This window comes from Dermacentor variabilis, chromosome 2 (assembly GCF_050947875.1).
Source record: "Dermacentor variabilis isolate Ectoservices chromosome 2, ASM5094787v1, whole genome shotgun sequence".
NCBI lineage: Eukaryota > Metazoa > Arthropoda > Arachnida > Ixodida > Ixodidae > Dermacentor > Dermacentor variabilis.
The window spans coordinates 101048029-101067290 of record NC_134569.1 but is presented as its reverse complement, the minus strand read 5'-3'; the positions used below and the strand labels follow the sequence as shown (position 1 = coordinate 101067290).

Genomic DNA, 19262 nt, shown 5'->3' with positions numbered 1-19262 from the left:
TGATTGACCTGTATATGTACTTTTGTGCATTGGACCAGCTACTAGCCACATAGGCTATTAGTCCAACTATTTTTGTACACATTCCTTGACTTGTTTAAATAAAGCTCACTTTTTGATTGATTGAAATCCAGGCCAGAGGTCACGTGGAAGATCCATGATGCTGAACGCTAGTTGCGTTTATAGCAAAAAAACGAGGTTAATAATAAAAAGTACAATATCTAATTAGCAATGACAATTTTGTACTCTAGTTTATGTAGTGAAAATGCTTCGATAAAATTGGGAGAAAGCTTGTGAGATAAAATTGCGCTTACTTCTAGCACTTCTAGCGGGAGATATTGGACTCACGCAGGCATCCTTCAAGTGGCGTTACTATGACTGCTTTATTAGCAGCGGTGCGCGGTTGATTTTTTCGCCCTCTGCGGCCATTTGCAGAGCATGAGAGTGTGCTAGCCCTGGTTTGCCCATCTCGACAGCAGACCAGATACTGACGCCGCCGGCACACACATCGCCCCCATCGCCTCTCTTCTAGGAGAGTACCTGAACATCAGAACTACGTCACCGCCAGGCTCAGCCAATCCCATACGACGCGCCTCTTCTCTATGGCAGCTGCACCGAGGTGCGCTCGCACACAGCTGTCCCTCTCCTCCACCCACCTCGCTTAACCTCCTCCTCCTCTTCACTTATTCTTCCTCTCTCCCTTTCGCCGAGCGGAGTTTTCTGTTACGTTCAGCACGGCCAGAGCTCAAGCTTAGACAGCTCTGCTGTCAAAACTCGCGATACAGCTTTTTGTTGCTTAATACGTGCTGCGTAAAAGTGTTTTTGTGAGCGTGAAAGAAGCCCATGAATACACGCAAAGTGTCTTGAGAGGCCAGTCGCGTGCAATCACGCACGGGTCACAAATGGTAGAGCATATTAGAAAGAGAGACAACGAGACGGTATTTAAGCACCGGAGCTCAAACTCAACTGATCTTTTATTTCTTCGGTTCCCAGTCAATTCAGCTTCCGCGCCGCTGGTGGCATCGCCTGACCTCGCCCTCTTTCCTAGGGCGATCGCGTCGATGTCGCTGGCGCTACAAATGATATCGTGGTTTTGCTACGTAAAACCCCATGATTTGTTTAATTTAGATAAAGAAGGTAACTGTGTCCTTGAGCTTTTTTAGATGCAAAATGTAGGCTTAAACAGCTTCATTTGCGTCACACTTAGCTGACTTCTACATAAGACAAGTGCATAAGTGCTGATGCTATCAGCACTTCTATCAGGACATGATATCTAATAGTTATTGACTTACCCTATTGAATTGTGATAGCGTTGGGGCTGCCTCTGACTATGAACCTTTTCAAACATTTTCATTTTGTAGGCTTTGTCTCTCAGTACGTACGTACATGTAGGCGACATGCTTCTATGCTCGTTATTGCGTGTATTTGCCGCGTATTTTTGAATGTTCAATACCTTTACTACATCAACAGCCTGTACTCCACGTTTCAAAGGTTTAGTTTCTGGCTGACGCATTAATATTTCTGTATTGTTCCTGCAAATCGAAAGGTTTGGCTTTGCCCAAGAGAAGCACACTGAAAGAACACTGAGAACTATCAGTTCTTAACTTGTCATAACATTGCATTGCTTTGATTATTTATGCATTTTTATTTGGACATTGAACAAAACACAAGCTCGGGAATATATGATGAAAAAAGTTGAGTTCGTGGCTGCTAATAGTTCGTCGCAGAATGTACGTATGCGCAACATATATGCACATTTATATGCATACTTATGTAACATATCCAACAACGTACATGCGTTTTGCGACCTCGTGCACTTCGCGAGTCAAGATCTGGCGCGAGATCTGCACATGCAGATCTTCTGCCATGCGCTCTTGGGCAAGCACCAAGTCCACTCGCTGTATCTGTCCAGCCTTTGCACGAAATCCACTCGAGGTGGCGAACCATTCGACGCAAGAGATGTAGAAACATTGGGAAGGCTTCCGTACACTTCGAAGTGTGCAAGCGGTATCGTGCGTAAGAGCACGTGAAGCGTGACGTGCACAAAGGGCTGGTCACTGGAGTTGCGGTTCGTGACGACAAAGGCCTTCTGCACACGGTCTAGTCGCCAGACGAGACACTGCCCTGGAAAGTGGAACTCGGCAAGGGCATTGACGTAGGCAACGGCATAATGGGCGAATTCTAGCGCCACGGTGGGATCCCGCATTTGACTGCGAGTGCCACGACATGCGCAGAACTGCGGAGGTATAGACGCATCGGCGCAGGTCCTGTTGGCGGGAATGTTAGCAAATAGGTTGAGACCATGACGCGTGGGATTCACCGAGAACGATGGCAAGGTTGACAGGCTCAGAAGCGTCGCGTGCAGATCATAGGCGGTAATAAGGCGACGTTGGTTTGTTTCCAGACTCGCAGCCACGTCGGGGTGTTCCCGGAGGAAGCGCTTCGGGAGAGCTAGAAAGCAAAATGGCGTCTTATCTTCGTGCCTTCCGAGCTCGCTGCGGCGTGTAGATCCATAACGAGCGCCGTGATCGCTCAGAAAGAGCACGACAGTGTTGTCAAGAACGCCTCTGTTTGAAAGGCCCTTGAAGAATTCGAAGAGTGGCTCATCTAGGATCGCTATTCCTTTGATGTGATTGTGGGTCACGTCCGACAGCCAGACATACGAGAAGGTTCTCGAGTTGTGATTCAGCTTCAGAACGTCGCCAAGATACTTAATAAGCACTTTGGTCTTAAGACGGGAACCCATACAGAAGCGGTCGATTCCACCTTTTTCATCCATGAGGCGTAGAATAGAGACTGGGTAGTAGTCGGTTGGCGTTACTTTAAACCCTGTCTGGTTGGGATAAGTGAACAGGCCGTAGTGAGGCATCTCTTCCAAGAACAGCGTCGTGTAACCCATCGCCTGGTACACGTTCCACAGAAGGGGTACCTCGTTGGAGTAGCTTCGCTTCAGCATTTCCTCCACTTCGCTAGCCGCGAATCCAGAGAGGAGGGAGATCTGGTTCGGAAAGGAACTGTCACCGATCTTGTTGAAAGCGAGGAACTCGAAAGCTCCCATTTCTTCCATTAGGAAGAGTCTCGTCTGTGCCATGCGACGCCTGAAGTTGAGGCGCGAGGTGGAATCGATGCCCAAAATGAGAATGTTCATTTGAGCTGCGATTGCTTCAAATGAAGAGGAGGACGCGGCTCTTTCTCGCCCTTGAGGGACAAGAAAATATTCCACAAAAAGCACAGAATTTCCCACCTCACAAGTCACTTGAACGTATTCCTCGTGTAATGGCCGCCCGAAAACCAGGCGCCTGCGCGGGCTGAGGGCAGGGCTGGTGTCCGGAACGAGGCAGCTCGTGTTACGCACCACTTCTCGATAAAAGCAGCGCAAGTCCTTGGCCGAGACATTGTAACCTTCATGAAGGCGATTGTCTTGAAGGATTAGCCTGTTCTCGTCTTGCTTTATGACAGTGGGCTTTCTTGCGAAGCACATGGATTCGTACTCGGCGTCGGTGATCTCAGAGCCATCGCCGATGATCGAGCGTTTAAGGTCGTACATAGGAAGCATGCACCCTGGAAGTTCGAAGAAACCATCTGCCAGAATTTCTTCTTCTTCGGCTTTTATCTTCTCGAGGATGCACTTGAGCGTTCTGAATGAGCACAAAACACAGAGAGATAATACAACGCAGCGAATGACCGACGAGCATAAAGTGAAACGTCGCCTACAGCGAAATATTAGCATAGTTTTCAAGGTCTTACTTAACTAGGTTCCAGTGCAAAGGCTTACTCGCACAAGCTTGCTTACTTGCTTGCTCCTCACTTGTGGCGCTTACCCACTGGGGGCATTGGTCAAGAATCCGGCGTTTAAAGGTTAAGCGTTAAGGGGTAGAAAAGAGAGAACAACCTAAACGGAAAATTAAATTATGGTGAAGTACATATGCTTCAATTAACATGAAAGTTATAACGTTCATGTCATTTAGAAATAGATTTACGTGGCAGATATAAAAATAATAAAAAAATTGTAATCATATATAAACAGCAAATTTTATGTTCTTTCTTGGGTGGTATTAGAATAATCTCGAAGACACAATCAGCGATTTAATCATCTATCCATTTATTGATTTCGAGAATAAACATGGTAGCCGTCTTGTGTCACAGAGATAGTCGCAAATGGCCACGCAGATGTTCCTGTGGCTAAAGTCCAAAGAAGAAGCCCCGAAGGAGAGGATATTTTGTATAGTTAAAGAAATACCCAATTTTCGGAATGAGAATTCTCATTTCTTCCTTTGATTTCTAAATCGACGGCATGCTATTTGAATGCGATCAACGTTTTCGGGTTCGTGAGGCAGGACGCAGAAGGGACGGTGCAGACCACACCTGAACAGCTATAGATTTAAAGGTGGGATGCAGTAACGTTAATGTTAATTAAGAAATAGATTTACGTGGCAGATATAAAAATAATAAAAAATTGTAATCCTATATAAACAGCAAATGTTATGTTCTTTTTTGGGTGATATTAGAATAATCTCGAAGACACAATCAGCGATTTAATCATCTATCTATTTATTGATTTCGAGAATGAACATGGTAGCCGTCCTGTGTCACAGAGATAGTCGCACACCACACACACCACACCTGAACAGGTATAGATTTAAAGGTGGGATGCAGTATCGTAATATTGTTATGGAGATTTCTAATTTACGTGTGATACACCATTTATTGTCCCATGAAAAAGGCACGTGATTTAATTCCGACGTTTGGATTTTCAGTTTTGAAGAATCTTGGAAAAGATAAAATTTTCTAAACCTAGCCGCAGTGACATAATCCGAAGTAGGTATAGCGGACATAACTTGCCCATCAAGAGACGTCCGTGCAAGTGTTTCTGCCATTTCATTTAAAGATATACCACGATGGCTTGGAACCCATACCAACCACACCAGGCTTGAGTTTAAGGTGAATAATGATTTAAATGTATTGGCTACAGTCAGTGGCATAGCGAGAAATCTCGTTCGGGGGGGAGGGGGGGCTCAGGTTGCAGCTCGGCCTCCTCCTTCGTGGTGATCGGTGCTCGATGATAGAGTTCACCCCTGGCAAAATGGTGCTGCAGCTAAACGTGAGCGCTCTCAGCCAACCGAGTTGCGGGGCGCGTCTTTAGCCGAACGTCAACTACTGAGGAGCACATGGTGTCGCGCGAGACCTCCGGGGCGTCGTAAGGTTTAGGCCCCGATTGTGAAACCTTCCTTATCTTAGTGAGGAAGTTTATATTGCTGTAAGGCCGTCTTACGTCAATTCCGAAAGCTTTCTTACTGACGCACCCGTGGTGGAGGCTTCGTTGGTGCAGCACTACCGCAGGGCGGCCCGGAAGCTACCTTCATGCTCTGGTTCCTGATTTTTAAAAAGCGAAACTTGTTTTTTTTTTCGAACCTCGCCGGGTTTTTGCGACTGTGGGTGCTGCTGCGAGGCTGTTCTCTATAGCCTAACAGGCTAACCAATCACAACGGAGGACGCACGCGCCCGACGTCACCGCCGCTAGGTTCCTTACACCGCAACAAGATGATGAACGCCTCCACGCATCCGCGGCAGCGGCGGCGGCGGTCGTGCGGGAGAAATAAATAAAAAAGAACCAGAAAAATATGAGTGCCCTTCCGCTCTGTGAAGAAGGATGACCAGCGAAGCTGTGTATGTGGGCCCCTTAATGGAGAACTGCACCTCCGCTGCGGGTCGCCCCGGTATTGCACTATCTTCGGGATAGGCCCATGTATGGGGAGTGCTTAACGCCTGCTTCACCTCCGCCGCGGGTCGGGCCGGTATTGTACTATCTTCGGGATCGGCCCACGTATCGGGAGTTTTCTGCTTACGACACGAAAGTTTCCTTAAAGGGTAGAGGTATACAGCTTCGCTCTAAAAAGGGGCTCGTCTCGCGTTTGACGGCCTGCTCAACTGGCTGCTTGCCGCGCCATCTGCTTTGTCAGTGGGGGCGCTGATTGTCAAGAGGGATGTGAACTTGCTTGCCGCTCTAACCACAGGGAGCAAGGAAACTCGTGTTCCTACTTTTTATGCACTCACACACTGCTTTGCTGTACGTAGATTCCAACTCATTGGATCTGCTGCTTTTTTTGCTGAACGAGGGCTTCGAGGGCACTCTTCCAGACTTGCAAAAATTTTTATGTAGCCCCTATTGCGCAACAGGAAGCTGGATCAGATAATTTTTCCGGCTGGTCTACAATTTTTTCATTGGCACATATGCTAGGAACATAATACATGAGAAGTTCATTAATTGATACGTAATTATGTAATTAGATGGACTTGCTCCTATCGGCGTCAAACAACGTTACCTTGGTTCTGTCCAGCTACATGGCTTGCACATTTTAACATTTTGGCACAAGTTACGCAAAACACATGTTATATATATAATGTCGTACAAACGACGGCAATGCGGACGGGGCTTGGTCCGAGGATACCCCTCGTTAATCAGCGCTAGAACTCCAGGTGTCCATGGGTGGGGCCCAGTGTAATCTGAAACAAATAACTAGCGGCTTTAACTTATTGAGGCCTCGCTTACTACGAAAGGCGCCCGCACACATACAAAAAGGCACGTGCACATACAAGAACGTATAGTCGGACGTGTTCAACCGTCATTTACATTGATCATACAAATAAGGAAATATACATTGTTTACGCAGCGCCAAACAGCGCAAACTTGCAACAGATCGAGAAATATAATTTATTACAAAGGAAATGGCGATAAGGCGACGGCAGATATTAAAGTTCAATTTTCTTATGCGGCATATTAAAATAGAAAGCTCTGTTGTTGTGCCTATCTAGAATTATTTTGGATATGAACCAGTGCCAGCTGCCCGCTCTGATCTGTGCAATGGCTCAGGTTATCAGTAAATTACTTCCATGTCATGAAGCTTTAATCAGCGTGACATTTTACCTTCTTGAATAAGAAGGTAAAATTCTAATTCTAATTCGAACACTAGTTCGAATTAGAATTGCACGTACTTATTTCTACGCTTTCGTCTTTGACAAGGAGATGCTGTCTTAACGCAGTCGACATCCATCGAAGAATGCTTCTTGAGTGGCCGCAATGTTTACGACCGTCTGAATTCTCGTTCTCTCGAATGGTCAATAAGCAGACTGCCCAGGCAATTGGGTAATGGTTTAAATGTCTTCGAAACGTAAAATTTATTGTGCTAATTCCACTTCCCATAACTGGTACTAAATCCTTTACAGATTGCAAGAAATTTCAATAACCATCGATATATTTGTCTGGGGAAAGAAATTGTGCAACTATCGTACTAAAAATATGGCATCACGCCGGAACTCGGAGCACCTATAGACCTTCCTATCCGTTTTCAGCCACGCCGTCGAAACTAGCCGAGTCGGGTGGCTGAAATGTCGTCGAAATGTTCAGCAACTCGGGCTTGCACATGCAGACTTTTTGCCAGGCGTTGTTGGGCAAACACGTAGTCTCGTTGCTGTACTTGTCCAACCTCTGAACGAAGTCCACGCGCTTGTCCTGTAAAGAGGCGTTGCGGAGCGTTCCGTACACTTCGAAGTGCGCCGTCGGCGTTACAGTCAGCTGCACGCGGAGCAGGAGCTTGCCGGCGACGCGGCCACCGAGAGCGGATGCCTCGTCCACGCTCTCGAGGTACCATTCGACGCACTTGCCCGGAAAGTGGAGCGTCGCCAGCGCGTTGATGTAGGAAACGGCGTAACGGGAGAACGACAGCATAATTCCTGGGTCCGGGGTCTCACCCGCGGTATCCATGCAAGCGCAAAACTCGGGAGCTATGAAAGCGTCCGCGCACGTCCTTTGCGGCGGTATCGCAGTGAACACGTTAAGGCCTCTGTTGGTTGGCTCCGGGTTGAACGCGGGCAGCTTGGATAAGCTGAGCAGCGTAGCGTGAAGGTCGTAGGGAGTGACCAGACGCCGCTGGTTGACTTGCAACTGAACGACCGCTTCCGGATACTCTTCCAAAAAGCGCCTGGGTAGTATAAAGAAACAGAAGGGGGTCTTGTCTTCGTGTCGACCAATCTCGGACATTCTGTACGGACCAATGCGGTTTCCGTGGTCGCTGAGAAAAAGAACTGCGGTATTCTCGAAGAGGCCAGCGTCTGAAAGTTCCCTGAAAAATTCTTCGAGCGGTTGGTCGATGATCTCGATTCCTTTCAGGTTATTGTGGGTTACGTCGGAAAACCAGACGTACGAGAACATGCTGCGGTCGATGTTCATCTTCAAGACATCGGCCAGGTATCTGATCAGGACTTTCGTCTTCAAGCGGGAACCCACGCAAAAACGGTCGCTGCCTCCTCTCTCGTCCATCATTCGCAAGACAGGTTGAGGGTAGTAATCGGTTGGTGGTCGGATAAATCCGAAGTAATTTGGGAAGGTGAACAGACCATAGTACGGCATTTCTTCGAGGAACAGCGTTGTGTAACCCTTACCCTTAAACGTGTTCCACAGGAGAGGGAACGCATCAAAGCTGTAGCGTTTGAACAAACTATCGGCGTCGGGACCAGCGAATCCTGAGAGAAGCGGAAGCTGGTTGGGAAACGAGTTGTCGCCGACTTTGTTTAAGCCAAGCAGTTCGAAAGCGTTTAGTTCTTCAATGATGAATTTGCGGGTTTTCTTCATGAGGCGGTTGAAATTTATCCTGGAGGTTGAGTCTATCCCGAGGAGTAGCAGACTCATTTGGCGGGTATTTGGAGCCCCGTCCGCCTGCGGTTCGTCAGCGTCCTGCACTGCTTGCTTCGGCTGAGGAATTAGAAAGTATTCGGTGAAAAGCAGCTTCCCGCTATCTTCGCACGACACTTGCACGTACTCCGCGTCAATAGGTTCACCGAAAGGCAGCGATCGGACTGGGCCCAGAACAGGTTTTATGTCCGGTATACTAGCGTTTTCATCTCTGGAGACTACGCGGTAGTGACACTTAATACTTTGTACTGTAGCGTTGTAAGCTAGAAGAAGGCCGTTTGAGTCCAAGCTGAACTTGCCCCCTTCCTGCAAGATCACCGTGCGGTTACGGGCTGAGCACATCTCCTCGTACGTGACGTCGGTGGCGCTCGCTGTCTCCCATTGATAAGAGACCGACCAATGGTAAGGGTTGTAGAGCGGGAACGAGCAGCCGGGTGTCTCGAGTAGGTAGCCAATGGAAAGCACAGTCATACTCGCTAGAATGGGCTTGAGCTTCACGAAACACAAGTCAAAGAAAACCAGCAGAAAGAAAGTAGACCAAATAAGCAGCAGTGTAGCTCGAGAAACTAGCCTTCGGCACATTCGACTCATCACTACCTTCTTAACTTTGTCTTCTTTTGCTTCGTTTCCATTACAAACCTTGGCTAATTGCCCCGCATGGGTACGTGCCAGATGTTAAAATTGACAATAAAGACAACAAGGTGCGGTTCATGAGGCTGGTAAGGTAGGCACGGCACTGTTCTAATATAGCAGAATACGTGAGGCAAGGGCGATCATTGCCCTTGTCACATAGAGCTAATCGCTCTTGCTCTCTGTTTTTCAATACGTGAGCTTTCCTTGCTAAATTATTGTACCCATACAATAATAGTTACGTGACAAGTTTTTAAGAGGATTTATTAGGTGGTTAAAGGTGAGCTTTCACTGTTGAATTCTTGTGACTATAGTAACGGTTATGTGACAAGGTTCTTAAAGGATTCTTTATATGTGGTTAGAAGTGGAACCATCTCTACTGCTGCTTAGTGGCGCACTGAGAACAAGGTTTGTATCACACTTTGATTCCCTCTATTAGCTAGCTCTTGATTAAGTAATGGAACAATGCTTCAAATTTTGGAGGGCTTAAAAATAATCATTTAGAGAGACAGAAGTTTTTTAAGTGTGCGAATTCTTCCCACTCTTCTTTTTGATTGCCAAACTTGCATTCTTGCTTTCTGCTTATTATTTTTTCGTTACTGAGTTTATTAGTGCTCTTCATGCTGTTCAGTAATGTATCTATTGTTGTTACTTGCATTACGCAACAATTGTTCTACTCTGTTTGTCGCACGACTCGTATATTCTATTTTTTTATTTTTCGGAAGCATTTCTTGTAATCAAACGGCAATATTTTTTTTTCCGAGTGAATATTTCATTCTTTTAGGGGTCAGCGGTCGCGGAACTAACATTACTAATGCTCCTGATCAATGTGTGCCTATTTATAGAGAAAAGCTGATACTACGATCTGTATAGTATACATTGTGGGAAGGCGGCGGGAAGAGGTAGCTGCCGTAGCCACAGTCTATTAAGGGGGACCAGCCATGCTGCCGCGGCATCTCGGGAGGGGCCGATAAGAGCGCGCTGGCGAGTTCTATCCTCGCGCTACCTGCACGTGAGCCCATCTTCTTCGTCTGTTTTGTAGGCGATAGTCGCGCTGTTACAAGATGTTATATTACTTTCGGGATGAAGAAGCGTTTTTCACGGATATTTTACGACTACTTGGAACGAACTACGTTGACCTGCAGCAGTGTTTTAGATAAATATCGGGCAGTTTTAGGTTTCTAACTAAACTTACTTTCGTGCAGTTTTTTTTGCATTTCTCGCATCAGCCGTGTGGCGCTGATGTCGACCAATCGCCCTGGCAAAGTGCGATCCGCCTGGCCAGCATCCCTGTCACCTAATTAATGGGCTCTAGACGTATTTTTTCGCAGTGGCGTCAGTAGTATTCCTGTTATGCTCATGCCGACCAATGGAGGTTCCTTTAGCCTCACGAACTGTTCAGAAGGAACTTGACACCATGTCCAACCACTTTCAGGCGATCGTTCAAACGGGTAGGTATAGTGTGTAGGTCACCAGACCAGACCTGTGTGGAAGATCCACTGAAACGCACATCGTTTCTTCGCCCCCGCTGAGTGCTTTTATCCCGCCTTACCTTGCGTGCACCAAGGGTGTCGTACGGCGCGTAGATTCCCGCTTAAGTCCAAGTGAAACTCTGGACAAGCTCTCCGCACAAGACCTCATTGCTATTTACCGTTGCAGTTGTCTTGTAAATAACGAGCGGATTCCGACTGAATCAGTAGAGACCTTTAGCTTGTACGCTATCCCGGTAAACGGGAGCGGTTTGGGCGGATTACCGGATGGTCGGGGCGTAAACGTGAGCGGCCGGAGCGGTGAAGCCGCCTGGTGTTGTAGAGCTCAACCAGACAAACGTATAGCTAAAACTGCAGTAACTCACCATATCCTGCTTCGCCACTCGTGCAAATTTTTGGCAGCGGCAGAATATAGTAATTAGCTCTGTGTTTGTGTGGTTGATCTTTGCGCCACCAGCTGGCGCCACCAATCTGGCCGCTCACGTTGACGCCCCCGCTAAACCGGAAAACCGCCCGCGCTTGCCCGAATACCGGACACGCTAAAAGTCTCTAGTAATTGCCACGCTTGTGGGCGCATCATGTCCGTCAGAAATAAGGGTGCAACCTCTTGTCTTTCGGGTAGAACCACTCGCCTCGGATTCAAGCCAACGTCAAAATTTTTGGAGATTCAGGTACAACTGAGGAGGATGTAAGTCGCGCTTGCGTTTCCGCACGCTCACGTGCGTGAGTACTTACAGTCTCAAAGGTGCAACCTCGCGGGGGGTGGGCACCACCAGCATACTAATAACTACTCAAACCTCGCTGAAGAATGACAAATTCTTGAAGTGATCGACAGCCGTCGCTGCTCCCGGAGAGATGCTATTGCACTTGTTAAAGACGTGCCCTTCGTGTACTGTGGTGTTGCAGTGCGCAACACTTCAATCGTAGGTATTAATCTCTCCGAAGCAATTGACTCTACTGTGCAAAAGGCAATAGCTTAAGCTATGAATAAATTGATATCCAGGATATCTGAATGTTTGGCGCAAGTAATTTCCAATTAGATAAAACAAATAATGCAGACCACAGCGGCGCAGCTACAGTCGTCGCTACCTAGCGTCACACCTAAAATGCCTAGCGACGAAGCAGACGCGGCTTCTACATCTATACAGACCAGTCAACGGGCACTACTCTGCCAGTCCTCTCATTCCTCTCATACCCACTTCTTTAGCTTCATAGATATGCACTTGATGCTCTTGCTTCCAAAGTGCGTGGGATCCCCAATTTCTACGATTATTAAGACAAAATGAATATACAGTTCTCCATCGCCTATGCTTAAGTAAAGTATCCTTAAGGCGGCAGTTGACTCTACTGTGCGTTGAACACCAGTGGGTAATTAAATGTATGACAGTGGAACTCTCGATCGATATTCTCAGCTTCAATAGTTCTGTTTTGACAATGTAATTGACTAAATCCAGATGTTTTACTTTTTCAAGAAACTTGGCTCTCACCAGCGAAAAAATTTCATTTAGAAGGCTTTCGGTCTTTCCGATGAGATCGACACTCGCGAGGTGGTGGATCAGTGATATTTATTTCAAGTAAAGCTTGTCATAGGGGTAAAATTATTTTCAAATCGTGTACCCCGACTACGAAAGTCTGGCATTAGATTTCTCTCTCTAATGGTATCTTACGTTTTTAGTTATAGATGCTTATTTTCCCATCGGTGTGCAAATAAGTGCGCGTCTACTCAATAGGGTGGTGGCTGCTTGTAGAAATACTGCTTGCAGTGGACTTAAATTCACATCACGTGTCGCGGACGCTAAAAAACAGAATTGTGTGATAAGCGACTATAGAACAGTACTATTGATAGTTCATCTTTCATCTCAAAACGTAGGACATGTAACATTCGCTAAAGGCCAGTTTAAAATTAAATAATGGGGTTTTACGTGCCAAATACACGATCTGATTATGAGGCACGCACTAAAGGTCAAATTTACTCCCTGTTAGATTTAATGTTTTCGTAGCGCTGACCTCAATGTTTCGTCGTGGTTCGCGGCTGACTCAGCAACCAAAAGCGACCACCTTCCTTGATAATTCCAAAGAACTTTGCCAGCGTGTAGACAAACTTGAGAAGGCGGACTCGGCAAATGAAATTGCTCACCTAAAGCGTGAAGTCGAAAGCTTAGAGTGGCGAAGTCGCCGCTTAAATCTTGAAATACATGGCGTCTCTGAGTCCGTCGATGAGGACCTACTAGAAAAGATAAACGAAGTGGCTACCAAACTGAATGTACCGCATGTAACAAGGAAGGATATAGCTGCCGTGCATAGGCTGCCAGCGAAGGCCGACAAAACGCCAGCTATTATCACTCGCTTTTTGAGGCAAGAGGACCGTGACACTTGGCTGGCAAACAGACATTTGCTGCAAAAAGAGAAAAGCTTGTTTATCTGCGAAAATATCACGCGGCTCTCCCGCACATTGCTAACCTCGACAAAAGAATGGGCAAAAAAGAATGGCTACGCATACGTTTGGCATGCTAACGGAAAAATTCTGCTGCGGAAGCAGACCGGCGACCCCGCTTTCGCCATTCGCAGTGAGCAAGATTTTATCAACTTGCAGTAACGTGCTCTTGTAGCACCCACGATGTGGGCGTTCTTTGTGTTCTTTAGTGCAAGATGATGCACTCATGTTTTGACCTTCCTTGTGAACCTGCTTTCTTAAAAAAAGACACACTTTCTTTGTTTCATCTTAACGCTAGGAGCTTAAAAACTAAACTTGATGAGGTAGACCTATTCCTAAATGACCTTAACTATTCTTTTGACATTCTTTGTTTCACTGAAACGTGGTTTTCCTCTGATGATGAGTGTGCTTTTCTTGATGGTTACGACTGCATATCTGTATGTCGCGCTTTCAAACGTGGTGGTGGTAGTGCGATGTATATTCGCTCACACTTCAAGTACAATGCACTCACAGAATATAATATTATAAATGAAAACATTGAATGTGTCGTTGTACAACTTTATGACATCCTGCTAGGAGTGTTTTATCGCCCGCCATCTGGATCCTTGAACCATTTCTTGAACTGTATGGAAGAACTGTTTGAACTAAGTCTTGAGTTAAAACTACAGTGTGCTTTTGTTGGCGATTTTAATCTCAATGTTTTATCAGATACCTCCGGCTATTCGCGCCTACAAGAGCTGTTTGTGTCATACGCGTGCTGTAACTTAATAGATATGCCAACTAGGATTACTCCTACCTCTCAAAGTATTTTAGACCTTTGCATTACAAGCTTTCCGCCTGACGTTGTCAAATCGGGTGTATTGAAGTGCGATTTAAGTGACCATTTGCCAATCTACTGCATTTTACCTCACAAAAGGCCTAATTCAAATAAGCAACCAGTTTTTATCCGCCATTACTCTGAAAAAAATATCAGCAAATTCAAATATCTTCTCTCAAATCAAAGGTGGGACTCCATTTTAATGGAAACAGATGCAAATAAAGCGTACGAGGCTTTTCTTTCCTGCTTTATGGCTGCATACGAGAAGTGTTTTCCCCTCGAGCCATGGGTAAAACGAAAAAAGATAAGGAAGCCTTGGATCACTCATGAACTGCATATGAGAATCAAACAAAAAAACAGGCTGTTTGAAAAATTCCTGAATACCAAGCATGAAAATGACTTTACACTGTTTAAAAAAGTTCGAAACAAATTAAATGCAGATATTAGAAAATCAAGATTTGAATACTACATAACAAAGTTTGCAGACATTACGGGTAACTCACGGCTAATGTGGCAAACCGTGAGGGAGGTACTCTCGAAAAATTTCCAGCACAAAAAGGTCCCATATCAAAACGATGCTATGACTGACAACGAAGTCGCAAATTTATTTAATGACCATTTCATTGCAGTCGGATCATGCGATGGGAATTCAGTTGATTCACCGTGCGAGCAGTTCATTGCATCAAACGCCGCAAACACATTGTTTTTAGCACCCACTGACGAACGTGAAGTGCTAGATATTATTCTGACACTAAAAAATGGCTGTGCTCCAGGAGCAGATGAAATTAAACCGAAACCTCTAAAGGCTGTAGGTGAAATAATCAGTTGTCCGCTCTCACACATTTGCAACATTATTTTATCTACAGGCGTTTTTCCGCAGAAAATGAAACTGGCCAAAGTGACTGTTGTGCACAAGGGTGGCCCAGCGAACGAACTAACAAATTATAGGCCTATATCAGTACTACCAGTATTTGCAAAGGTAGCCGAACAGGTTATAAACAAAAGATTCGTCCGTTTTCTCACCGCGCAAAATATTATAGCCGATGAACAATTTGGCTTTAGGAAAGATAGATCAGCCGAAACCGCACTCCTTGGGATAAAGGAAAAAATTCTAAACAATATTGAAGAAAAGGCACACACCCTGGGAATTTTCCTCGACTTCAGAAAGGCATTCGACTGTGTTCAGCACGATGTTCTAATAAGAAAGCTTCCACTTTACGGATTCCGTGGCGTGTCGTTGACCTTAATTGAGAGCTATTTAACGTCAAGAGAGCAATTTACTGTCATAAATGCTGCAGCCTCACACGTAAAAACAATAAAATATGGTGTGCCTCAGGGATCTATTCTCGGACCTGTACTCTTTATTTTATACCTGAATGATATTGTGAATATACCAGGCAGCGAAAACCTAGTGTTGTACGCTGATGACACTAATGTCTTTTTCTCAGGTATTGACCCCTACGCGCTCGAAAGAAAGGCTAACTATTGGTTGACCGGCTTGAGTACATGGTTAAAACTACACAAGATGCAATTAAATGCTAGTAAGACCAAATACATTCTCTTCAGAGCAAAAGGTGTAAAAGCTCCTGACAACCTAAACTTAAACTTTGAAAACACTCAGTTGAAACAGTGCTCGCAAATTCGTTTTCTAGGTGTTCTGTTTCAAGAAAATCTCTCTTGGAATTCGCATGTTGATCAGCTTCGAAGTGATCTTTGTCGGGCGGTTGGCATTTTAAACAAATTGAGATATCTCCCGGCGTCCATAAAGCGGCAAATATACTACTCATTAATACATTCCCGTTTAAGCTACTGTTCCCTTGTATGGTTAACGACGACACAAACAAATCGAGATTCCCTCTTTGCAATTCAAAAGCGGGCGTTACGAGCTATTGGGAAAATACAGTTATTGCGCAGCTGCTGGCCCTTGTTTAGGTCTTATGGAATACTAGAAATAAGTAAACTGCACACATACAAATTATGTCTGGAAATATTACGCCAGTACAAACTAGACAAAATAACCTTCGAAACCACCTATCACACTAAACTTAGCACATACGAACTTAGGAAACAATGTATGGAAACACCTCGTGTACGCACTAATTACGGTTTTCAGAGGTTAGGATGGCAAATTCCTGACTTAATTAATCAATACCCTATTATTCTGGATACTGTACGCAACACTCCTTCTATACGTAAATACAAAATGTTAATTAAAGCAATGCTCATAAATGAACCTTAAAGGTGAAAACTGAACGTATACCTATCACTAGTGTGTTTTGTAAATACTGCTATGGTTGAATTGTGTTTTGAAGTATGCTGTTTGTTTTTCCGCCGAAAGCCTGTGTTTTGTAAGGATGTCTTATGTATTGTGTAAAAAATATTGAATGTGTGTTCTATTATGTAATGCTCTTTCTTGATTTTTGTAGCCTGTGGTGCCGCCTGTCATCCGGGTGGCGTGGCCTCGTCAGGCAAAGTATGCCTTTTGCCACGTCACCCTGGACAACCTTTTCGTTGTCTTAAATAAATTCTGAATGAATGAATGAATGAATGAATAATTCGAAATAATGTGTCCAATAAAATCTTTGGAATGCCAAGCACGCACATTTGTGAACCACAATAAATTTGCGACTTACTTACATTCAGCCATATCGAACCTCGCCAATCCCAGCGGCAAGGAAATCACTACAACGATTTGTTCGGTTCTGGAGGGTTTCCGGAAGCAAAGTGAATTTGCCATGACATAGGACAAAAGACCCAATTTTGTTGGTGGAATAATGAGTGTACGCCTGATTATAGAAAATGAAAAGCCGCTTGGAAAATGCTTCTCCGTAATCAATGCCCGAGAAATTAAAAAAATTATTAATTTGTGTGAGGCGGCACGAACAGGTAGCCGCTACCCAGGTAGCACAAACGAGATACATAACGTTTTTATAGCATTTATCCGAGACGATACAAACCGTTTAAAGAAGACACGAGTAAGACAACGTTGTTGAAACGTCGTATATGTCTGCTAAGTCCGGCTTATTAACTTTTTTCAGACGATCTAGAGCAGCTCTTCAAAACGTATTGGAAAAGCTGGTTTTGAAATAGGATTGGGAAAGACACAAATAATACCTTTGCGAGGGCTCTTCGAATAGTATTTCTAAACGCTTTTAAGACGTTATCAAAAAACTGGTCTAGCAGTAGTCTTGAAAGGTTTACGATAATCCGAACCTCGTTTTCGTGGCTTCCAAATGAGTGGAAGCGTCCGTGTCTAGTGCTACTGAGCTCCTGGCGCAGTGCCAAGCACTGTTGCCAGTAGGGGCCGACGCATCCTCGACCAAGTCACTTGAAAAGGAACATGCCCACGAAAATGAATCCGCAGTGCGACCTTTGGTATGCAGCAACGATGTTTACAACCAAAATGGGTATGACATCCCGCTAGGAAATGGGCACGTCTTGACAATCGGCCAGGCCACGGCTTTTGTGCCAAGAGCGCATGAAATGAACATATCACAAAGCAACATTTTATTGCAAAAATAATACTTATGCATGGTCTGAGCAAAATATATGAGAAATTCAAAGTAAATCGAAATAAAAGCACATCAAGAATGTCTAGAACTCTCAGAAACAATTCTTAATGAGCTAGAAATTGATCAATAATGACTAGAACATGCGTAAACGAAATTCGTAAGTACGGATAGAATGACGAACAGCAATAACGCTAAGTGTGCTAAAGTTTCTTATTTTGCACAGTAAAGGGCACATGATATCAGAGGAACAGAGTAGAGTAATTTAGAAATTCATATCACAGCAACTGCAAGAAGCAGAATGAAAATACGACATCGAATCGCACGGTAGCTGTCTACAAGCAATGTTACCAATAATCTAGAAGCTTGGAAAGAACACAAAAAGGAATAACGACACATACCATTAAAAATCAATCCTTTGTGATAAAAACCTAACAACGGGAACATGTCAAAATTGAAAGTGTTGCCTGTGCTGTACATCAAATGTAGTAATAGTGAGAGAATTGAAAGAATCATAAAACTAAAAAAACAGAAATCAAGTAAGAGATAGTATAGAATACTCAAACAAGGAAATCTGTGTAAAAAGTGAGCACCCCTGTAATTCAGAGTACGATGAGATAGAGTAACGCTACATAACTAAAACATTATTAGTACTCTAGTACACGAGAAATAAATGTGCAAGCCTCAATATTAGAAACTTGTGTACACCTCGGAATTAACTGGAATCCACAGGAAGCTGCGTTTCAGTAACCCTAGGGCAATGGTCATAATAGATACGAATCGGTGTACATAAACAGCAATGTACAAAGGGCATATATGTACCAGCCTCGCCAAAACAAGGATAAGGTTTTAATGAATCATTTGGAAACCAATGAATACCTTAGTACGCTGTGCACACATCTACAGTGTCCTAAAGTAAAAAAAAAAGAAATTGGCTTGCCATGCCGGCCCTGCGAAAATGGATGTCCAGCGAAGCTGTTTAATACCACCGCTACATCTGCTGCGAGGGTGTGCAATACTTTACTGCTTTAGAGGGATGGTAATTTTGGTAAATGGTAAATCAGGTGCTAGGCTGGTTATTCCATATACGAAAGGCTAGGGACGTCACTTCCCACGTCACACGCTGCAATTTCTGCAGCAGCTTGCGCAGCAGTAATCGCTACCGGGAAAAGTACGCGGGGAGTGCTACGTGCTTCCGATTGTTACCAGGCCCCCCTTATCATCAGTTATGTTGCTCAGATGCTTTTTTGAGCTTGTTCTTTATTGAGAGGTACGCTTTTCTGTATGCTGTATCCGTGATTGGAAAGAATGTATGCACTGTTCGCTTCACTTTGGTGAAACCTCTGTCTTACAGGGGTAGGAGCCATTGCTTCTGGCCCTGCACTGCTACCGCGATCGGCCCACATTTTTGTAACGGACACGGCCACAAGAAATGCCGACCAATTAAGGGCTAACAGCTTTGCTGTAAAAAGCACTCTGAATGACAAAAAGCTTTCACACATGTAGCCCCGAGCAAATGATTTAGCAGTTCACCCCCAGTTTCAGATTCATGATATTAGGCACACAGTCCATGCAGAGATGCATTGATGAATAGCTTGGGAGCACACCACTTTGTGTTCTAAAGTTCCGTTGGAATGGCACTGACGTAAATGCTGGTACTTGAAATGTTTTCGATGTAGACACACTTGCTGCCCTG

The 19262-nt window shown here is 44.8% G+C and overlaps 3 protein-coding genes across 3 annotated transcripts in view; 1 reads left to right on the top strand and 2 right to left on the bottom strand.

The window, feature by feature from the left end:
* LOC142570913 (ornithine decarboxylase-like) overlaps window positions 1-19262 on the top strand; it is a 97634-nt gene that overhangs the window by 26677 nt on the left and 51695 nt on the right. The gene's annotated exons all lie outside the window — the stretch shown is intronic.
* On the bottom strand, window positions 1823-3831 carry LOC142573338 (uncharacterized). The gene is made up of 2 exons (XM_075682996.1): window positions 3806-3831; window positions 1823-3635 (listed from the first exon to the last, which is right to left on the bottom strand). The coding sequence occupies exons 1-2, from the start codon at window positions 3829-3831 to the stop codon at window positions 1823-1825; spliced, it is 1839 nt and encodes a 612-aa protein (XP_075539111.1).
* On the bottom strand, window positions 7143-9157 carry LOC142573337 (uncharacterized). Its single transcript, XM_075682995.1, has one exon. It carries the CDS (start codon window positions 9155-9157, stop codon window positions 7334-7336), a length of 1824 nt encoding a protein of 607 aa, XP_075539110.1. The 3' UTR covers window positions 7143-7333.